This window comes from Girardinichthys multiradiatus, chromosome 21, assembly GCF_021462225.1.
Source record: "Girardinichthys multiradiatus isolate DD_20200921_A chromosome 21, DD_fGirMul_XY1, whole genome shotgun sequence".
In the NCBI taxonomy this organism is placed as follows: Eukaryota; Metazoa; Chordata; class Actinopteri; order Cyprinodontiformes; family Goodeidae; genus Girardinichthys; species Girardinichthys multiradiatus.
Genome location: NC_061813.1, coordinates 7,688,992 through 7,708,122, shown reverse-complemented (window position 1 = coordinate 7,708,122; position 19,131 = coordinate 7,688,992). Strand labels below are relative to the sequence as shown.

The 19,131-nt window shown below is 40.3% G+C and overlaps 1 protein-coding gene across 12 annotated transcripts in view; it reads left to right on the top strand.

Moving 5' to 3' along the window:
* The window catches only part of LOC124858091 (microtubule-associated protein 4), a 155,251-nt gene that overhangs the window by 109,177 nt on the left and 26,943 nt on the right, over positions 1 to 19,131 (top strand). For 10 of the 12 annotated variants that reach the window (XM_047349866.1, XM_047349875.1, XM_047349874.1 and 7 more), the window contains 2 exons: positions 14,979 to 16,033; positions 17,747 to 17,989. In XM_047349866.1, coding sequence (XP_047205822.1) covers positions 14,979 to 16,033; positions 17,747 to 17,989 — 1,298 coding nt within the window. Of the gene's footprint in view, positions 1 to 6,801; positions 8,443 to 14,978; positions 16,034 to 17,746; positions 17,990 to 19,131 lie in introns of those variants that run through there. The other 2 variants (XM_047349876.1, XM_047349873.1) reach the window with 2 other exon arrangements.

Sequence of the window (19,131 nt, the reverse complement as noted above, 5' to 3'; positions counted from 1 at the left end):
TATTAGAATGGCCTAAGCATCGTCCAGACCTAAATCCAACTGAGAATCTGTGATAAGACTTGATCATTGGTGTTAAATTACTTTCTCCATCCAATCTGACTGAGCTTGAGCTATTCTGCAATGAAGACTTCAGACCTTCAGATGTCTGCAGATGTGCAAAGCTGTTAGAGGCTCAAAGGAACTTCAGCTATAACTGCAGCAAATGGTGGTTCCACCGCTTATTGTCTCACGGGAACTAAAGAAAAATATAAACCACACTATTTAAATTTTTTTAGTTTCCTTTCACTTATCAATTATCCACTATTTTTTGCTCGTCTGTATCATGAAATCCTAATTAACTAAATTGAGGTTTGTGGTTGTAACATGTCAGAAGGTTCAAAGGATATGAATAGTTTTACGTAGCCTTTTGGTTTCCAGTGATGTTTTAACCTATACAAAACACACCCATACATTGAGGCACTGACCTGTTGAAACAGGCAGAATAAATTGGTAAAAGGAAATACATTTGAAAACACACTTACAGTCATCATTACTTGCAAGGGGCACCGAAGTGTTTTTCCTCCGAACCCCCCACCCCCAACAAGGATGAAGAAACCCCTCTTATGAGGAGCCTGTTGCTATAGCAACGTGAGGCAGTTGCTTTGGCGACTAATGTGAATAGGGGCTACCGAGGAAACTATAGACGTTTAGTGAGAGTGGGGGTGTCGTCTCGTGGCGAGGCGAGCAGCAGACTGGATGCAGTTCAGCAATAAATAGATCAGAACTGAATACTGTCTGACTCCGTACTTCATCCATTCAGGGATTATCTTTCCCCTTCTCCTCTTTCACACCTGTGATCAGCACTCCTTTCAATTCCTGCTTTTCTGTATTTAGAGCACACAAGGGATTTTTTTACTTTTCTGTTGTAGGACTTGGTATTTGGCAGCCATACACCACAGCTAAAGGATAGCCATAGATTCTGCTACTAATATAAAACTGGCTGCCGAGTGTGTCTGTGCCTCTGCCCACCTGTCAGACTGGGTTTAGCCACCCCACTTTGTTTGGATATATGTGGGTCTTCATGGGTGCCAGTTTGTCTAGCTTATTGACCAAACTACCTACAACTGCCCGCCCGCATTGTAGATGTTTCTGTAAAAGGTGACAGTGATTTTGATTGATATGCTCTCAGGCTTTCTGGATGCAGTTACTTAGAGTTGATGCATGTGTACATCTGATTCAGACGGTTGCGATTTGCCTTCCAAATGTGGTGACAGGCTGCCTTTAAGTGGTGTCCAAACATGTAGGTGTCAGTTGGAGCTGGGTGAAGCTGATTGACGGGTGGACTGAAGAAAAGGAAGAAGGCAGAATAGTTTTAGATAAGAACCATTAACTTCCATAATAACCAGCTGACATACCCACTGAGAATTTAAACAAATCCAGAACTGAATATCCAATGTCCTCAATTTATATCTTAATATCAACATTTTCTTAGTACTTTTTGTAAGAGTGAAAGCTGCATCAATGCTCTCTGATGCCTGATTGTTTGTGACACAACCCCTGCCATGTATCTCTGTGCACTTCCTTGAAGTCAAACTCATGGTGGGTCACCAAAATACCAAATCTGTTTGTGCTGTGCTGATAATGCCACCTCCCTGAAGCGCATAGGCCCACCATCCACTGGGTGCTGTTATATCATCATCGGAGCAGGAATTCCTCAGTGATGTGTTTATCAATGCATTTTAATACCAATAAGTAGCAAATTGGGACTTCAGAACCAACAATCCTTAGAAAAAAACCGAAAGATCAATATCACACATGCAGTTTTTATTATACTTTACATAAAAACAGAATTTCTGTCCATCACTGAAATCTACAATCAGTTGAACTGTTAAACTGTTCATTAATTTGCTTTTATATTTACAACTGACAACTTACAAAAGTATTTATGTGGCTTTAACGTTTTTTGTTTTACATTTTTGTCACATTACAACCACAAACTTCAATGTATTTCATTGGGATTTTTGTTATTTTATGAATCAACACAAAGGAAAGCGTAATTGTTAAGTGGAAGGGAAAAGATTGATGGTTTTCAATTTTTTACAAATAAAAATCTGAAAAGTGTATTTTGTATTCAACTCCCTTTACTCCTAAATTCATAAAGTTAAAAGCTACCAATCAAAGTAATCTATTTAGTAAATAAAGTCCCCCTTTATGAAATTTAAACTGTAATTTAACGAAGAGATAGTTCACATAAAATGTCAGATTGGGCAAGAAGAGTATTATTCAGAGAAGCAACCAAAGAGTCCATGTTAACTCTGGAGGAGCAGTAGAGATCCTCAGCTCAGGTGGGAGCGTTTGTCGACAGAACTATCTTTCGTGCACTCCACAAATCTGGATTTCATTGAAAAATGCCTAGAAGAAAGTAATTTCTCAAAGAAAACCAAAATAAGTCTGTTATGCAGTTTTCCTAAAACTATGTAGGGGGCACAGCAAACATGTGGAGGAAAGAGCTCTTTTTTTTCAGCAGGAGGCATGGAAACTCTTCAGATGTAATGGCAAGTTTTATGTAGCTAAATGTGAGACCTGAAGACCTGAAGCTGGGGTGGAGGTACACCTTCCAGCAGGACAATGACCCTAAATATTCAACAAGAGCTACAACAGAATGGGAGTAATTATCTGATGTTACCACCTTACTAAACACTGAGCTTTTGAGGTACTACTGTACTGTCAAGAGATTTTGTTATGGCACTACAGCACGAGTTGTTTTCCTGTTTGTTTTGTCACACAATAGGGGGTGGGGAGTTGTATAATTTTGTTACATAATGAAGATGCGTAGCAAAACATTTCCAAGTTTCAAATCGGAAAAAGAAACAAAAAGGCCACCTGAAACCAGAACTCCAAGATTTCTCTTGAACCCCATCGGCAAAATCCTAGATGACTGCCTTGTGGTTAAAACATAGTGATAGCTGCAGTAATAAACTTTTTATTTATACTTCCGGCAGTTTGTGTGTCATTAAATTGTTCACATTCTTTTTGAACATCTTTCTTTAGTGTCTTCCTTTAGTTCTTGGGATTTTGCCTACTGGCCTTCCCTTTTGAGTTGTATCTGTTTGAACCTTCAACCGTTCATCTTGATGGATGTTTGAGCACATTAGTTCAACAGCATCTTTATATATTTTTCTTGTTAAAGATGAATACCAAAGTTTTATCTGAGCATCCCCAAAGGTAACCTAGCTACCACCAGTCGTACTTGTACCACAGTTTGAGAAGTTTAGACTAAAGCATGGTCATGTTAAATGAATGACCCAGTGAAAGTCCAAACATAAATCCAGTTGAAAATCCGTGGCCAGTATTGAAAATTGTTTTTCTCAGACGTTCTTTATCAAATCTGACTTAGACTGACTTATTTTGCAAAGTAGAATGAGTGAAAAAATAAGTGTAGCTCAAAGGTGTTCTATTGACTCAGAGGGGCTGAGTACAAATGCAGACCACACTTTTCTTTTTCCTAAAGTTTTCAAAACCTAGGCATCATTTTTTTTAGTCCTTCACAGTTATACACAACATTGTTTTGGTCTATAAAATACCAATTAAATGTATTTAATTTTGTTCTATTATGACAGAATGTGATAAAGTTCCATGAAATCAGACACTGTATTGGCACAGCATAAAGCTTTTCTCAAGTGAAATTTGGTATGCCTTCGGTGTAACATCTCAAACTCTTGAAACAGGCAGTACTTAATTGTGTTTCTTGACATTCTGGGCAAAAAGCAAGATGCATTTCATATATTACACCTGCTAGCCTCGCTTCTGGTTCTTTCTTGCCCTCTTGTGTTGTGAGCCTACACAAAAATATTGACTCCCATTTTCCTATCATCCATTGTTGCCCCTTTCCTCCCTCACATTTTTGCCTCTCGACTCCATCTGTCTGCCCTTATCTAACTCCCACTCCTCATTCATAGTCCTGCTGTGTCCCTATATGCCCATTTGACTTATCATAAATTGTTGTTTTGTGCTGACATTTAGCCTTCAGTGTAATCCAACAGCCCCAGGAACACCCTGAACTGCTTGGTGGTTTGACTGGCAGTGTATGTAAAACTCAGCCTTCCAGAAGCCTGTCACTCTGCCCTCAGATAACCCTTTTATTTCCACCACACTGACCTTTACTGTGAAATGTTTGCTGACTCTAAAACTCTGGGTTTGGATTCCAGACCCAGTTACACAACACATAGGTAGACAACTTTATGGAGTTGTGTTTCTTACTCTAATGTTGTATACTTGTTGTACAGGCTAGCATTATGGATTCTGCTTTGCAGTGGGTCACATCCTACTTGTCTGACTGATTGTTTTATCATTTTTTGTGGGTGGCTCAATGTACAAATATCCTTTTCATCTGGTCCCCAGTTTGTGTTTCCCAAGGCTTAATGGGGCCTCTCCTTTTTTTGTTATTTCTGCTCCTTCTTGGGTAGATTCTGTCATCTTTTAAAACCATCTCATCACTTCTATACAGATGATATTGAGTTGTATGTCTCCTTTCACCCTGATGAAGTTTCTAAAATGCACAGGGTTTTAAAGTGGTAAGACTCAGCCACAAGGTAGACAAAAGGCTGACAGTTGTCTTTAGTTAACATAGAACCAACTGAGATACTTACCTTTGTAAGTTCAACATATGTAAGATAAAAGAGACCCTTGTATCTCTTGGTACTTTGACAGTCTTCTATTAGAAACTCTGGTTTGGGGTGCCATGGCTCACCATATGTAGAGGCTACAGTCCTCAACGCACTTGTCCTCAGTTCAATTCCTGACCCTGGACCATTTGCTGCATGTCTTCCCCTTCTCTATGCCCTTCTTCCTGTCCATCTACTCAAAGGCCACTAGTGCTACAAAACCCCCACAAAAAGAAGGTCTGGTTTTACACTGGCTGCTCATATCTAGTCTCTGGTTCATTACTGCTTCTATCATCTGAGAATTATTGCCAGATTGGGCTCCACTGTTTCATGTCTTGAACTGGAAATAATTATTAATGCTTTTGATTTGTCAAGTCTGGATTATTGCAATACAATGTACACATATCTTACCAAAACCTCCCTTGACAAAATCATCCAAGTTCCCACATAAAACTCTGCTCCTAATACACTAATATTGGATCCTAGGTTATTTCAGATCACATTTTAATATTTTTTACTGATTTGGAGAACTCTTCATGGTCAAGCACCGAGAACTTCTCCATCTGCTTGCCCAGCAAGTTTCTGAAGTCCTGTGATCAGGTCCTGCTGACCTTCCTCCATTAAAGTAAAACAAAAAAACAAAAGGAGGCGGAGCCTTGTCTTCAGTAGCCCAGTGAGATTGGTGGAATCTTCGCTTTATTTTAAAAGCCAGTTAGTGAGACGAGAGTGGGGCTTCGAAAGTCTTTTTAAATCTGTCTTGTTTGTAGTCTGTATTTTGTTTGTGGTTTCTCTTATGAAGCACTTCGTGATTTTTAATCTTAAAGTTTTATTTATTGATTTACTTACTTAAAGTGTCCATCAATTACTTTAATGGTCATTTTCAGAGTCTGAATTTTCAGTTTATAATCAGTTTTAACCTAAAGTAACCAAAATAATGAAGCATGGTAAATTGTTGTATTTCGTTCAGTATTTTCGGCTAAGGGGAGACAGTTTCACCGAAAAATTCAAAAGCATCACTTTAATCACTTTAGAAATTACTTGACAATGTTATGTTCACTTCATCATTCCAGATCTACAGTGTAGATGCAAAATGGGTGTAAGGGTAAATGTTTGGAAGCAAAGCTAAAATCCTGTCAAACACTCAATGCTATGACATGCCGTTTTTGTCTGATTCAGCCTGAATAGCACATACCTGACTGTATTTGTGCATGCGTAAGCATGTCTGCTTACTCGGTAACCAACAACCTATATATGTTTATATACTGTATGTAAGTAGAGAAGGAAGGCTTTCAGAGTGTAAGAGCTACGCATCAGAGCCATACTCCTCATTTGTCTCCCTTACTATTTTGCTCAGCTGTTCCTAATTTTCATTCAAAACAAATAGACCAGCAAATTATAGACACTTAGGCTGCTAAGGCTAAGACTCTTGAAAAATTCAATACAAATACAATAATTTACAATAATTTTTTTTGTCCATAGTTTTTTTCCCAATTTGTCCTGCACATATTAGTGCCAATGGTTTGTGCCTCTGTGCAACAGGGGCTGTGTGCCAATCTGCGTCAAGCAGGGTTAAAGTACTCCCTGAGAGACCACAAAATAGACTTTGGGCTAGAAGACAAGATACATAAAACAACTTTATTTTACATTTTCCTCATCTTTGGGTCAAACTGAAAGAGTTAAGAAAGTACAGAAAGAAAAAGAAAGTTTAACCCCCAGACAGTGTGAGTTGAAACAATATGGTTAGAAAAATGCCTGTATAATGCATTTGTATTGGTTGTGAGAGCTGTGTTGATACATTCAAGTGCAGATTTGTGGACTGTATATGGTCTAGAGAGCTCTGAAATTAGTTTTCAGTTTTCTCTCCTGTACCACTCCACAACCCACACTCAAGAGGTCCAAGGGCAAGACGAAGTTTTGTGTTTACGATTATGTTTTGCCAAGAGGCACAGCAACAGAAAGAAAGGGCTGGATGGGAGAGCTGGAAAACAGAGGGGGGAAAGAAGAAGGAGGAGGCTCACTCACTCCACCACAGTAGGTGGGATCTCGGAACTGACTTTGGCCAATTGGAATCCACAACTAGGTCACGTGATGACTGCAATAAGCCATGAGGACCAGAGAGAGAGCGAGAGAAGCAGCAGACGGTTCAGTTAGTATCAGTGTGTGATTGAGTTCAGAGCAGAGACACACACTGACACAGAAAGCGGAGCACACATGAGTGACCAGACGCAAAAGAACAACAACGGAGGACAAGAAAGGATTTAGAAAGAAAAGTGGTGAAGATTCCTTTTTGCCATCTTAGACTTTGAAAGAGACAGACTTTGAAGCATAGGAAGAGGTACAGAGTGAACAGATAGGAGAGACACTATGTCTTCTCTCTCCGATCAGCAACCTGGCTCTCCTTTCTCAGAGTACAGTGAGCTGTGTAAGGTGCCACCCTCCATGCCGGTTCAGGGCTGGGATTGGCGGCACTCTTCAGGCATGGAGAAGGGCACCCCAGAGGGCGTGGTGATGAGTGCTGGACCTATGTCAGCTGGACTTAAAGATGAAGACAAACTATGCTTCTTTGAACAGCCAGGCACAGGCAGCATGGATGCAGCCCTGAAGGTGCCTAGCAGAGGTGGGGGTATCTCTAGCAGCACATCTATGGGTAACACTTCCCTGGGTAGTGCAGGGGAAAGCCCCGACAGCCCTCTCTCCTCTTCGCCATCTCCGTCCCCAGCATCCCCAGGTCGACTACCTTCTGCTCTAGGCAGCACCAGGACCTGCCTGTCACCGGTTCCTGGATCTCCTACCAAACATATAGAGCTCTCATCATCCACAAGTGCTATCCCTTCAGACTCAGTTGAAGTCTCTCTGACAGGGGCTACAGTATGCAAAGACCCTCTGGATGATCCATGGAGCAAATCCAGTTTTTCTGAATCCAGCCTAAAGTTTGCCATGCCCCAGATGGCCCCTAATCCTTCCATCATTGGAAAAGTGAATGACAATCCTCTAAAGATGGATGACAAGATTGTGATTGAAGCCGGGGTTGACGTTGCAGAGCAAAAGCTATTTGAGGGCTCCTCAGGCAATAGCAGTGAAGAGAATGAGGCTGAGGAAGATGAGTTGGAACCCTGTTTCACTGGGCGGGCTCAGCAACAGAGGAAAGCAATGAGGCGAGCAATGTCTGAGTGCTCCCACTTGTCAGTACCCTCAAGTCTAGCGCTGCCTGATAAATACCCACTTGGAGATGGGCCAGAATCTACCCAACTGCCATCACCAATGGGTGGCCCTCGCCGCTCACAGCACTCCATGAAGCGCTCACTGACTGTTGCAGAAGATCAACCACTAACACCACCACCTACCCTTTCAGCAGCTGGTGCCACACATCTTGATTTGCGCCAAGCCCCACCTGAGCCCCAGCTCTGCCTGTCTTTGTTGCCCCATCTGAAGGACCAAAGTGTTGGCTTTCCTCTCTCACCATTAGAGGTCACACTAGAGGACCTGAAGCCGGGGAGGGAACTGGAAAAAATTGTTCTTCCAGTGCCCCTCAGCCTCAAAGGGTACAGTAGTGAAGACATCTTACCTACACCAACTGTTGGCTCATTAACTGAAGAAAAATCTACTTCCGTACATGATCATCCTAAAGATATTGAGTTTTATGGAACTGAAGTTAAACAAGAAATAAGCACAAACAAAGGAAAAGGCTTTGATGCTGGTAACATAGAGACTATGACTTGGAGCATTGATGACCTTGCAACTGGCGGCTGCATTAGCCTGGATTTCAACTCCAACACAAACCCCTTCATCGCAATGGATGGTAGGTAGAGCCCAATCTACTATTTGAGGTCTTTATTTTGAGGGGTCCTTCTTACATATTGATGAAAGGGCTTGTGAATATCTGGTTTACAGGTAAATTTGAACCTTGTTCATTTGGTCATTGTTGTTGATTTTCCAACGCTGTTCATAAATATTGCAAACATATAGTGCATGGTATATTTAAATTTATAATGAAATAGTTTGTCATATATGAGATCAGGGCTGTCAAAGGATTGATGAGTCTCAATTTTACAGCTTGGAACATGTACAAAGAATATTAATTCTTAGTGATGTTGGGTCTTGTTTTAAAGGCGTTTTTTTTTTTTTGTCTCAGAGCAATTTCAGATCAGATCTCGGTGTCTGAACTCAGGATGACCTGCTGTTTGGAACACATTTCAATTCAAAGACAAAAAATGTCAGCAGCCACCCGCTAGAAATGCCTGGCTATTGACATTTTTTGGTTGTTCTGTAGTTACACGTAGTGTTTTAGCCACAGGTTTGCACAAACTGAACATGTGTGATAACTTGCCAGTAAATATTAACCAATTGAATCACTGTCTTTTATTCTTCTTAGGCATCAGATATATTGTAGCTGACTCTCTGAGCAACACTTGGATTCAGGGTCAGCATATCTCATAATGATTGATGGAGTGAAAATAAGTCCTTGTCAAGATCATTTGTCAAAACTTCTGTTGTTCTAGTCATTAAAGGGGGATCATTCTTCATTTCTTTTTTTTTTTTTTTTTTACTCCTCTGAAGTTTAAACAGAAGCATGGCCCCAAGGCTGTATTGTACTCCTCTACTTGCATTCCTAGCAAGGTCATTGGTAGATATCTGTAGCTGCTGATGTGTGTCATTCTGTTCTAGCTTCATTCATAAGCTCTAAAGTCATATTTTCAGTCTGGTTTCTTATGCTGTGTTCCAACAAAAGTAAAGTATGGATCTGTAGAGGTGGCTTGTTCTTTGCCTCGTTTCTCCAAAATGGGTTGATAAGAAAATATGAAAAACAAAAAGGTACATTGAGAGGTAGGTGCTAACAGGTATTAACATAAATGAAGTGATGTGCATACATTTCCTGATAATGCTTAGATGAAGTATGGCACCAAGCATGAATAAATTGGGTGAATAATTTTTATAGCTGTAAAGTATATGAGAAATAAAGCTTTAAGGTTAAGAATTAGAAAAGAGAAATTCAAATACCTCCGCTGGCATTAACAAAAAGCAGGTATTTCTAGAACAACCACCAGAGGTCAAAGGTGTTGCCATCCCTGATGAAGTTTTAATACTACTGATTAGTTGCAACAATGTCCGTCCAAACAGTGCATGAAGATAACCAGTCAGACAGGATGCCTTGTAGACAATTTTAAAAGCATTCGATTGAAATTGTGTTGTGTATTTGCATGTGCTGTATTGAGCAGTAGTAATGTATGTGCCAAATCACATTTCAGAGCGAGGCTAGGTTAACTAATGGGTATATGAGGTCAACAACAAAGTTCCTGAAAGCTCTGTCCCTTAAGACAGACCACACCAAGTTTGTTGCATTTTGCACCATCTGTTTTAGAGGAGACCCATTGGTATTTCACTCTTTACAACACCGGGTTTTATCTCCTGTCATGTCTGGACAACTATCATCAGACAAATACGGCAGAACCAACTCAAGTGTAGGCTGTCATTAGAGAGAGCCGTTGTACAGAGTGGTGATGTAACTGGGAGGTATTGACTGATGAGGGATGTCAAAGCATGCTTACAATGAATGTTGGTTCTGCATTAACAAGAAACAGGAAACAAGTCATTTACTCCTATTTAATCTTTAAAAATTGTGTTCCTATTGTCTGGAGGATGTTATTTTCCTCCACATGTAGCACATCAAACTGGGAAAATCACCTGCCATGACATGACAACCAAACAGCATGGAGGCTTGCCTTAGAAATCAGTGTGACTTCTATGTCAACATTATCTGTCCACCAGCTTGCATCAGTCTCCATGGTAACCAGTAGTCTCCACTAATTCCATGACTGTGTTTGGTTTTGCGTTTTCTGTGCAGAAGGATGTTAGCTGCCAGTATGTCTAGTTAGATTAAGAGCTCTTGCTATGTGGTTGGTTTAAAAATGTGGGAGAGGACCAGTCTTGACGTTATTGTGCAGAGACACACCAGCAATACTCCACAGGGTATAACTGTCTAACTGTATCTGCATTACTTACCAATGACCATCCAGTCTTTCTCAACTAATCAAACATGTCACACCAGTTTGGATGCTACTTCAATTTACTTTATTCGTATTTCACCTTACTTTACTTTCACTTACTTTATTTTTATAAAGCACTTTAGGACAATCACAGATGCACCAAAGTGCTCGAGGAATCTTTAAAGCTTAAAACAAAGAAAGAACAATAAGAACAGACAATTAAAAACAACAATAAGCTTATAAAACAATACAAACCTGTTCTGTTCATTTAGACATTAGACATTCTCATTCACTTACTACGCAGTATCTCACTCATTATGTTAAATTATAATATATTAATAGTAAAATTCCTCCAACGTTGACTGCGGAAAAAAACTTGCCAAACCCTAGAGTGCAGTCCTTGCAATGACTAAGTAAAAGGTATTTCCTGTTTGATTCACACATTCAACAGTGTTTTGCATGCTGAATTGAATAAGAGATTAAAATATACAAGATATGAAATATCAACTGTCTTTGTGTCTATTCCATCACCTTTTAGCACCTGCTTAATATGTCTACCAAATGTAACTGAATCACCTCTCAGGATGCTTTCATTCCATCCTTTTCAGACCCAGCGGATTTTAGATTGTTATTTGAATAAGCAACGACAGGGTTTTATTAGGACAGTGTCTTGCCCTGGCTGATTACATAATCCTCTTGGAGGTGCTAAAAATGCTTCAGAAACTAGTCTGTTATTGTTGTTTACCAAACAATAAGTTGTGCATCATGATGGAACAGTGTCGCACAGAAAGTCAGGAGAGACCAGCATAAATTTCCAAGTTCTCGGGATGGATTTTTATTGGAGACAGCCTTGAGCACAGTTAAAATAGAAGCGTAGAGTCTGCATATTTTAACATGATCCAACAAGAACAAAAGGTCTGAGTGGAAGCTGTGCTCTACAGGATAGTCTAAGCTGTAACAGCCCTTAATGAGCTTTAAGTGTTCTCTGCTAATGAAACTTTAAAATTAATTGGCTCACTGCACCCGGATGCTCATTGTTCTCTGCTGCTCTTTGCCAGTTATGGAGAAACACTCAGATCCTTTACTGTTAGACCTTTGCATATCTCCTCCCTTGTCAGGTTTGTTCTAGCAGGTCTACTACATCTGAACTGCAGAGAGACCCTTCAGAGCAAAGGTTATAGTAGCTGGGAACATTATTCCATTTCCATGCCACTAGCTTCTCAACACCTCCTTTCTCCATTGTGGGTCTCTATCAACAGCTCATACTTCTTTAGCTGCCTCTTCTGCGTTGGTCCCCTCATGCTGTATAAATGTGTCTCCTTGTATCCTCTCTTCTTGACAGGTTTGTTTGCTTGAAACGGGCTAATGTGAGACCAAGTTTAGCTTAATGTTCCTGTTTAGCTGCATTCATTTGAGAAGCAGAATTGATAGAATGACTGAAAAGGTGTCAGGGCAGGTACACATTTTTGATGAATGTAGGGTCCAGTATGAAGGAATAAAATGTAGACATTCAGTTTGTGGGAATGAGACACTCAGGAAGCAGTATGGGAGAGAGTAACGTAGCCTGGGGGACATCTTCTGCTGGAAGCTTTAATGAAGCCATTTTCTGCAGGCTTCTCACAGCTGACATGTACCGGGTTTCTGCCCGAATTAAAAGATCAGGTTCATCTCCTGAGCCATACATGTTTACAACAAAGAAAGCGGAGGCTTTGTTCTATCCCATGCATTTGATTTGTTATAGTGATCTGCATGTTTGTGTTCTCTGGGACAGGCCAGATCTCACAGTTTGAGGTTCTGGCCTCTTTCTGATTAGCTCAGGCCTCGAAACCCCAGGTTTAATGTACTGCTCCTGGTTTTTCTTCCAGTGCTCCCCTTTTCATCTCATGCACAGTCTCCTCTCCACTCCTGTCTTTTTATATCTGATAATCAATATTTGCTACTCTGACCTCTGACTTTGAGGTCTTTTATTTTCCTGCTTGGTGACCTTGTGTAGGTTTTGTCCTTTAAGGTGTTCACATACTGTACCTCTCCACGTCTGTAAATGTGAACAACTTGGACTTAGAGTGTACAATTCATCATACTTTTAGCTCTCCTGAGCCAAAACATTTTGCTCAGAGATGTGCCATCTCTAGGGACAATACTGCTCTGGTTTGTACAGGAAAAGAAGAAAATAATTTCAATTATAAGTCCTTCGAAATCAGTCATAAATTTTACCCCATCCAAAGGTTCCTGTTAAATAACAGATGACCTAAACCTGTTACTGTTTGGATAAACCTCGGGTATTTCTCTGAAAGCTGCAATAACCATGAGATGTAAAATGAAAGACTTCCCATCGGCTCAACAAGTATGATATGATGCAAACCAAGGAAAGCGCCAGCAGCACAGTCCTCCTTCCAGTATCCATCTAATGTGGGAAAAACACTTGTTGGCTGAATAAGAAGCAGATAATATATTGAGAATGCAAACAACAACTGTCCTTGTTTGTGAAGCACAAAGTGCACTTAAACAGCCAGTGTGAGGATCAGAACACAGAGTTCGGACAGATATTGGGGAAATGTGAGACGTGTTTAATGCATATTGTTCTGCTGAAGGCTGCTGACCGACCTGTATGAAATAACGGGCAAAATTATCCATAAAGGATTTTTGAGCTGCTCTGTGTTTATTGCTGACCAATGATCTGAAATGAATGCGTACCTTTTCACATTTAGTTGATACTTTAGATTTGAATACACCAGGTTTAGACTGCAACAGCATACGACAGCAGAGGAAAGGCGGCGCCTTGTATCAGGATGACAATGCACCAATACACACAGCAAGACTGGTAAAAGATTGGTTTGATGAACATGAAAGGGAAGTTGAACATCTTCCATGGCCTGCACAGTCACCACATCTAAATATTATTGAGCCACTTTGGGGTGTTTTGGAGGAGCGAGTCAGGAAACGTTTTCCTCCACCAATATCACGTAGTGACCTGGCCACTATCCTGCAAGAAGAATGGCTTAAAATCCCTCTTACCACTGTACAGGACTTGTATATATCATTCCCAAGAAGAATTGACGCTGTATTGGCAGCAATAGGAGGCCCTACACCATACTAATAAATTATTGTGGTCTAAAACCAGGTGTTTCAGTTTCATTGTCCAACCCCTGTATATGTACATCACACTAAAGGTTAAAAAAAAGCTTGTTTGACTTGTTGAGGCATGCAGAAAACTGTCAGGACTGACTGACTGGTGTTCTCCTAGAAATAAAATACCAGATTCTCCCAGATACAACACAAAGATTATTCCTCTCTACTTTCATTTTATGCATTGTCAGAGCAAATGTATTTATTTTTCCTGCTCAGTGTTATTTTACTTAATGTAGTGGTGACATGGCTTGTTTAATTCCACCTTTATTGCTTTTTATTCAATCATTTCAGATTTTATGTAAATGAAAGTGTAACAGGTGTTTGTTGCACAAACCGTTCTTTCTTTGCTTGTTTTTTAACTCACTTAACATGAAGTTGGAGCTAAAAGCAAAGGTTTTGGCAGCATTTCGGTAGTGGTAATTTCTGCTCCATTTATGACCAGCATTTGTACTCTGTTGAACACATTTATGCACCAGCACTCAGTATTCTCCCAATAAGCGTGTCACCAGGATATTTTAAATTATTGAGCTATGCAGTGACTGTGTAAAATACAGTGGCAGTGAAGGGAAGCAGCTGAAAGTCTTACTTTTCTACACCTAATCTTTACTAACGAATGTTTATTAGCCTAACAGTAATTAAGCTGTCAAAACATTATTTCAAGGACACCGTCTGGCAACTCAATCAAATGTTACGTCCATCTACAGTTAGTTTCCTGAAAACGCCGTTGTTTTGCCTTTAAATGTTACTTCAGCTTAGTGCTACACGTGGTGGAACAGAAGGTCAAAAATACCTATAAACACTCTGTTGTTCATTTGGCTCAGACACTGAGAAAGAAAAAAAACACTTACTGCTGCAGCTATTTAATGCTGTTAAAACCATGCGGTATGAATGTGTGTGGAGACATTGGTTATTGATTTCTTTAGAACCATACTGAACAACAGAGGATTTCTTACCTGAAAACGTTATTCTCTCAAGCAACCAGTTGCCTCAGTAATCTAGCAGCTGACTCAGCTAGAGGACCAATACAGTACCTCTAGCCGAGTTGGGTCCTCACCACTCAGCTGTGGATTGTTCTTTTGCTTGAGGCAAATATTCAAATTGGTTCCTTAGCATGAGAAAAAACTGCTGTTTATTATTTAATTACTTTTTATACTTAAAGATTTTTAGGTTATGTGGCTCTAACCTCTGAAAATGTAACTTTCTTTCTTTTCTTTATTTGTAGTTAAATCTGACAAGTCAGAGATAACAGAGAAGGAGAACAAACAGGAGGACGGCGTGAAGAAGGTGGACCCGTTGGATGTCTTGAACAAAGCTGAGCACGGGAGCGTGAAGGTTAAATTCACAACTAATGAAAGTCTAGTCAAAGAGGAGAATGAGGTAGAAAAGGGCAAGGAGAAAGCAAACAGTCAGGAAGAAGAAAAGGTTGAAGAAGAAAAACAAGCAGACAAAACAAAGGAGACGGAGAAGCAGGCAGAAAGGGTGGATGAGCAAAAGGAAACAGAGAAGGTAAAAGAGAAAGAGAGGGAAAAAGAGGAAACTGTTCAGCAGACGGATGAAAAGGAAGACAAAAAACCCAAGCTAGAAGACTCACCTGTGAAAGTGGAAATGACAGAGAAGGTGGAGATAATCGACAAGGTGGAGAACAAAGGTGATAATGTGGAGAAGACCAACAACAATGAGAAATTTAAAGAGGAAAAGAAAGTGGAGAACAAACACGATGAGAAAGCAGAAAATTTGGAAAAGGTGGACAAAAACGAGATGTTCAAAGAGGAAGAGGAGAAAGTAGAACACGTAGATAGACATGACAAAGACCAGGTTTCCAAAGGGAAAGAAAAAGCAGAAAACAAAACAATTGAAATAGCAGAAAAAACAGAGATTAAGGACGACAAAGAGCAGCGCAAGGTGGAAACAACTTCAGAGCAACAGCCAGCACTCGTCAAGCTTGACCCGACTGATCACAAGATGGAGACGAAGACATACGTGGAGGTAAAACCCCAAGCGGCAGCAGAGAAAGAAAAGGCCGACACGGGTGAAGCCAAGGAGATGGAGAAAGAGGACGAGGCAGCCATGCCCCTGGAGAAGCCTGCTGTAAAAGAAGCTCAGAAGATAGAAAAAGGGGAGACGCAAGATCAAAAGACGCTAGAGAAGAAAGACAGCAAGAAGGAAAAGGCTGTCAAAGCAGACGGAGACAAGGCCAAAAAACCTTTGAAGGCTGCAACCAATGGAGGCAGCTCAACGGCAAGCAAGGACCTCACGACTGCAGACAGGAAGACCAAGGTAGGACTTATTCCATGCCGAGATGATCTACACCACCTCATAAACCAGCAGAATCCCTGTTGTGTGTTCAGAAAGCAAATTATATGAGGTGGACAGAAATCAAATTTTTTCACATACATCCAGTCCAGCCCAGTCCAGTTCAGTTTTAAACAGTGCAGGTTTGACCTTTACCAAACACTATGCTAATTAATCACAAAAGAAGAATCGGAAATTCCTGAAACACTTAGGGTTTATTACCTCTGAGCTGAGTTTTAAAAGGAAATCTAGATCAACCAATAAAAAATATGGTGACCAATTCCCAATCTTTAATTTTGTATGACCCTGAATGGCTGATACAGGTTTTAGCCAATTACGAATTTACTTTAAGATTTATGAATACGTAAATATTTTCTTCATAACCCAAACAAATTGACATTTTATATCTTAAGATCAAAATGTTTAAAGTAAACAAAAAATAATTTATTTGTCAAAAACAGCCCCAGTCATAGAGCAGCCAAAGTCTGCATCAATAAAAATCAACAAATACAGAACAATCCTCTGGGTTCATGTGACAGACGTACCAGAGAATAAAGCCCAACTTAAACATGGCTAGGCTTGTGCAGTGTCAGGACATGTCATTGCAATACATGCTATGACAATATCAATAATGTTTCAATCGTTTTTTTTCTCGCTCTTTCTACCACAATGTCCCCATCATTTTTATGAGCTTTAGCCTCACAGCCACTACAAATATACACCAAGTGTGGGCATTGAGCACAGTGAAAGCCCCTCCAACAGGGCATAGATATCACTGGCATCCAGAACTTGCATGGATGGAGCATAATAATATAATATCCTATCAAATATTGCATCCAAGCAGTCCTTGGCAGTCGCATATTTTGTATATTCATATTCTGCTCATTCTGATTTATTGTTTTTTTGTTTTATTATGAAATCATTCATTTATTAATTGTATTATACCTTAACCTTCCTGTTGTATTCTTTAATCATTCATATTAAGATGTGAATAGCATGTGGATGCTAAACATAGCGCTTGCTGTAAAACTCATTCTCCAAGTTTTTTTCCTTTTATGGAAAAGAGATGCTTGCCTTAACTGTGAGATTTCAATAAGACTGCCAAAATGTCCTAATCCAGCATCTTCCATTACAGATAGTTGGACTTTTCAAAAGGATAAGACAGAAACGTAGCTGCACTACACATTCATCATTCTACATACAATCTGCTGACGTCTCGCTGCCTGTTTTAGTTGAGTGGCGTCTTGAAGGAACTGCCAAAATGCCTCTAAAAAAAATGCAGTTTCCTTATAGCTTCTTCTGATCACCACAGTGATCCTGAAAATAGCAGAGTCTGCTTCATTCACCAATGACTTCCACAGGGAAGAGTGTTGTTGTTACCACAATCTGTTAGCATGTAGGTAAGGAGGGTTCCATGATTGGAAAGAAAGCCAGTTTCTCTGAACAAACCCCATTTACAGTGTAAATAAGCTTAAGTCTTAAGCTTCAGCTGCAGATTTGTTTTCCTTATTTTAAACTGCTTTTTTTATTTTTTTTAAAAATTTCTACAGCATGTTATTTTTATATTAATCTTCACTTGCTGCTTGCACAGCTTAGCCCCGCTGGTGCAATCTATGATTTTCTGTTTTCTTTTTCTGTTTGCTTTTCCTTTTTTATTTGGCCTCCCATCAACAACCCGGTACTGGCCTGATGGTGCAGCCGACTGCAGGTGCAACCAGACCAGCAGGCGCTGCCAAAACGGCTCCTGCTGGTGGTTCAGCCACAGCTGCCAACAAACGCCCCACACCCACTTCCACCAGCAGCACCACAGACAAAAAAACAACCACACTCAAGACAGCTTCCACAGTCACTGCCGGGCCTAAACGGCCCCCTGCCAGTTCCACCAGTCGCCCCTCATCCCAACCCTCCACCACCACAGGCACACGTGACGTTAAACCTAAGGTGAGTGTTGGCGGTCTGTCAGAGACTGTGTAAGACTAAGGTTTACGAAAAACAAGTGTTGTGCCTAAATCTATTCATCTGGATTGTTCACTACTTGAAGACTTGAGCTAATTTCACAGCTTTAAACTGAACTACTTTGCTCTATTTTCTTCAGTTTTTATGTATAATGGTTTAAACAAAAAGATTTTAAATCAAGAAGATGATAGCATGGGAAACATCTGCAATCTGGCCTGCCAGGATATTTACAGTGCTAGCAAAGTATTTATACCCCCTAAACCTTTACTATATTTTTCAGGTTACAATCACAAACCTTAGTGCATTTTCTTTCTCGTGCATTAGGTAAAGTAGTGCATAATTGTGCAGTGGCAAGAAAGGTATACAAAAGTATGTTTCCCTGGTTCAGCGCACCTAAATCAAATGAACGATTCATTCACAGACTTCTGTAGAACCTGATGATTTGCTCAGGAGGTTATCGCCTGTGCTGGAGCAGAAACACATGTAAAACATACAGAGGCTGGTTCTTGGCACTTTGAGGAGTGGAGTTGGAGTTGTAGCTGGACTTTGATTAGGCCAGTCTAACTCTAATGAATAAGCTTTGATCTAAACCATTCTAATGTAGCACTGACTTTATGTTTAAGGTTGTTCTTCTACTAGCCACTGATCTGCTTTTGCAGCCTCTAACGGGGTTTTCTTCCATGATTTCTCAGCATTTGGATCTGCATCCACTTTCCCATCAACTCTGACCAACTTTGTTGTCCCTGCTCAAAATAAGTATCCCCACAGTATGATGCTGCCACCACCGCGTTTAACCTTGGGAATAGTGTGTTCATGATAGACAATGTTATTTTTCCATACACACTGTGTTTTGTTTTTAGTCCAGAATGTTCCATTTTGGTCTCGTCTTACAAGAGAACCTTCTTCCACATGTTTGCAGCTTCTCATACATGGCACATTTCTTCAACATTGGCTTTCTCCTTGCCACACTTCTTTAAAGGCCAGATTTCTGGATCACTCTACTAATAGTTGTCCCGTGAACACTTTCTCCCACCTTAGTTGTGAACCTCTGCAGCTCCTCCAGAGTTAACATGGGCATTTTGTCTACGTCTCCAAATTGTGCTCTACTCGCCCAACCTGTTAGTTCA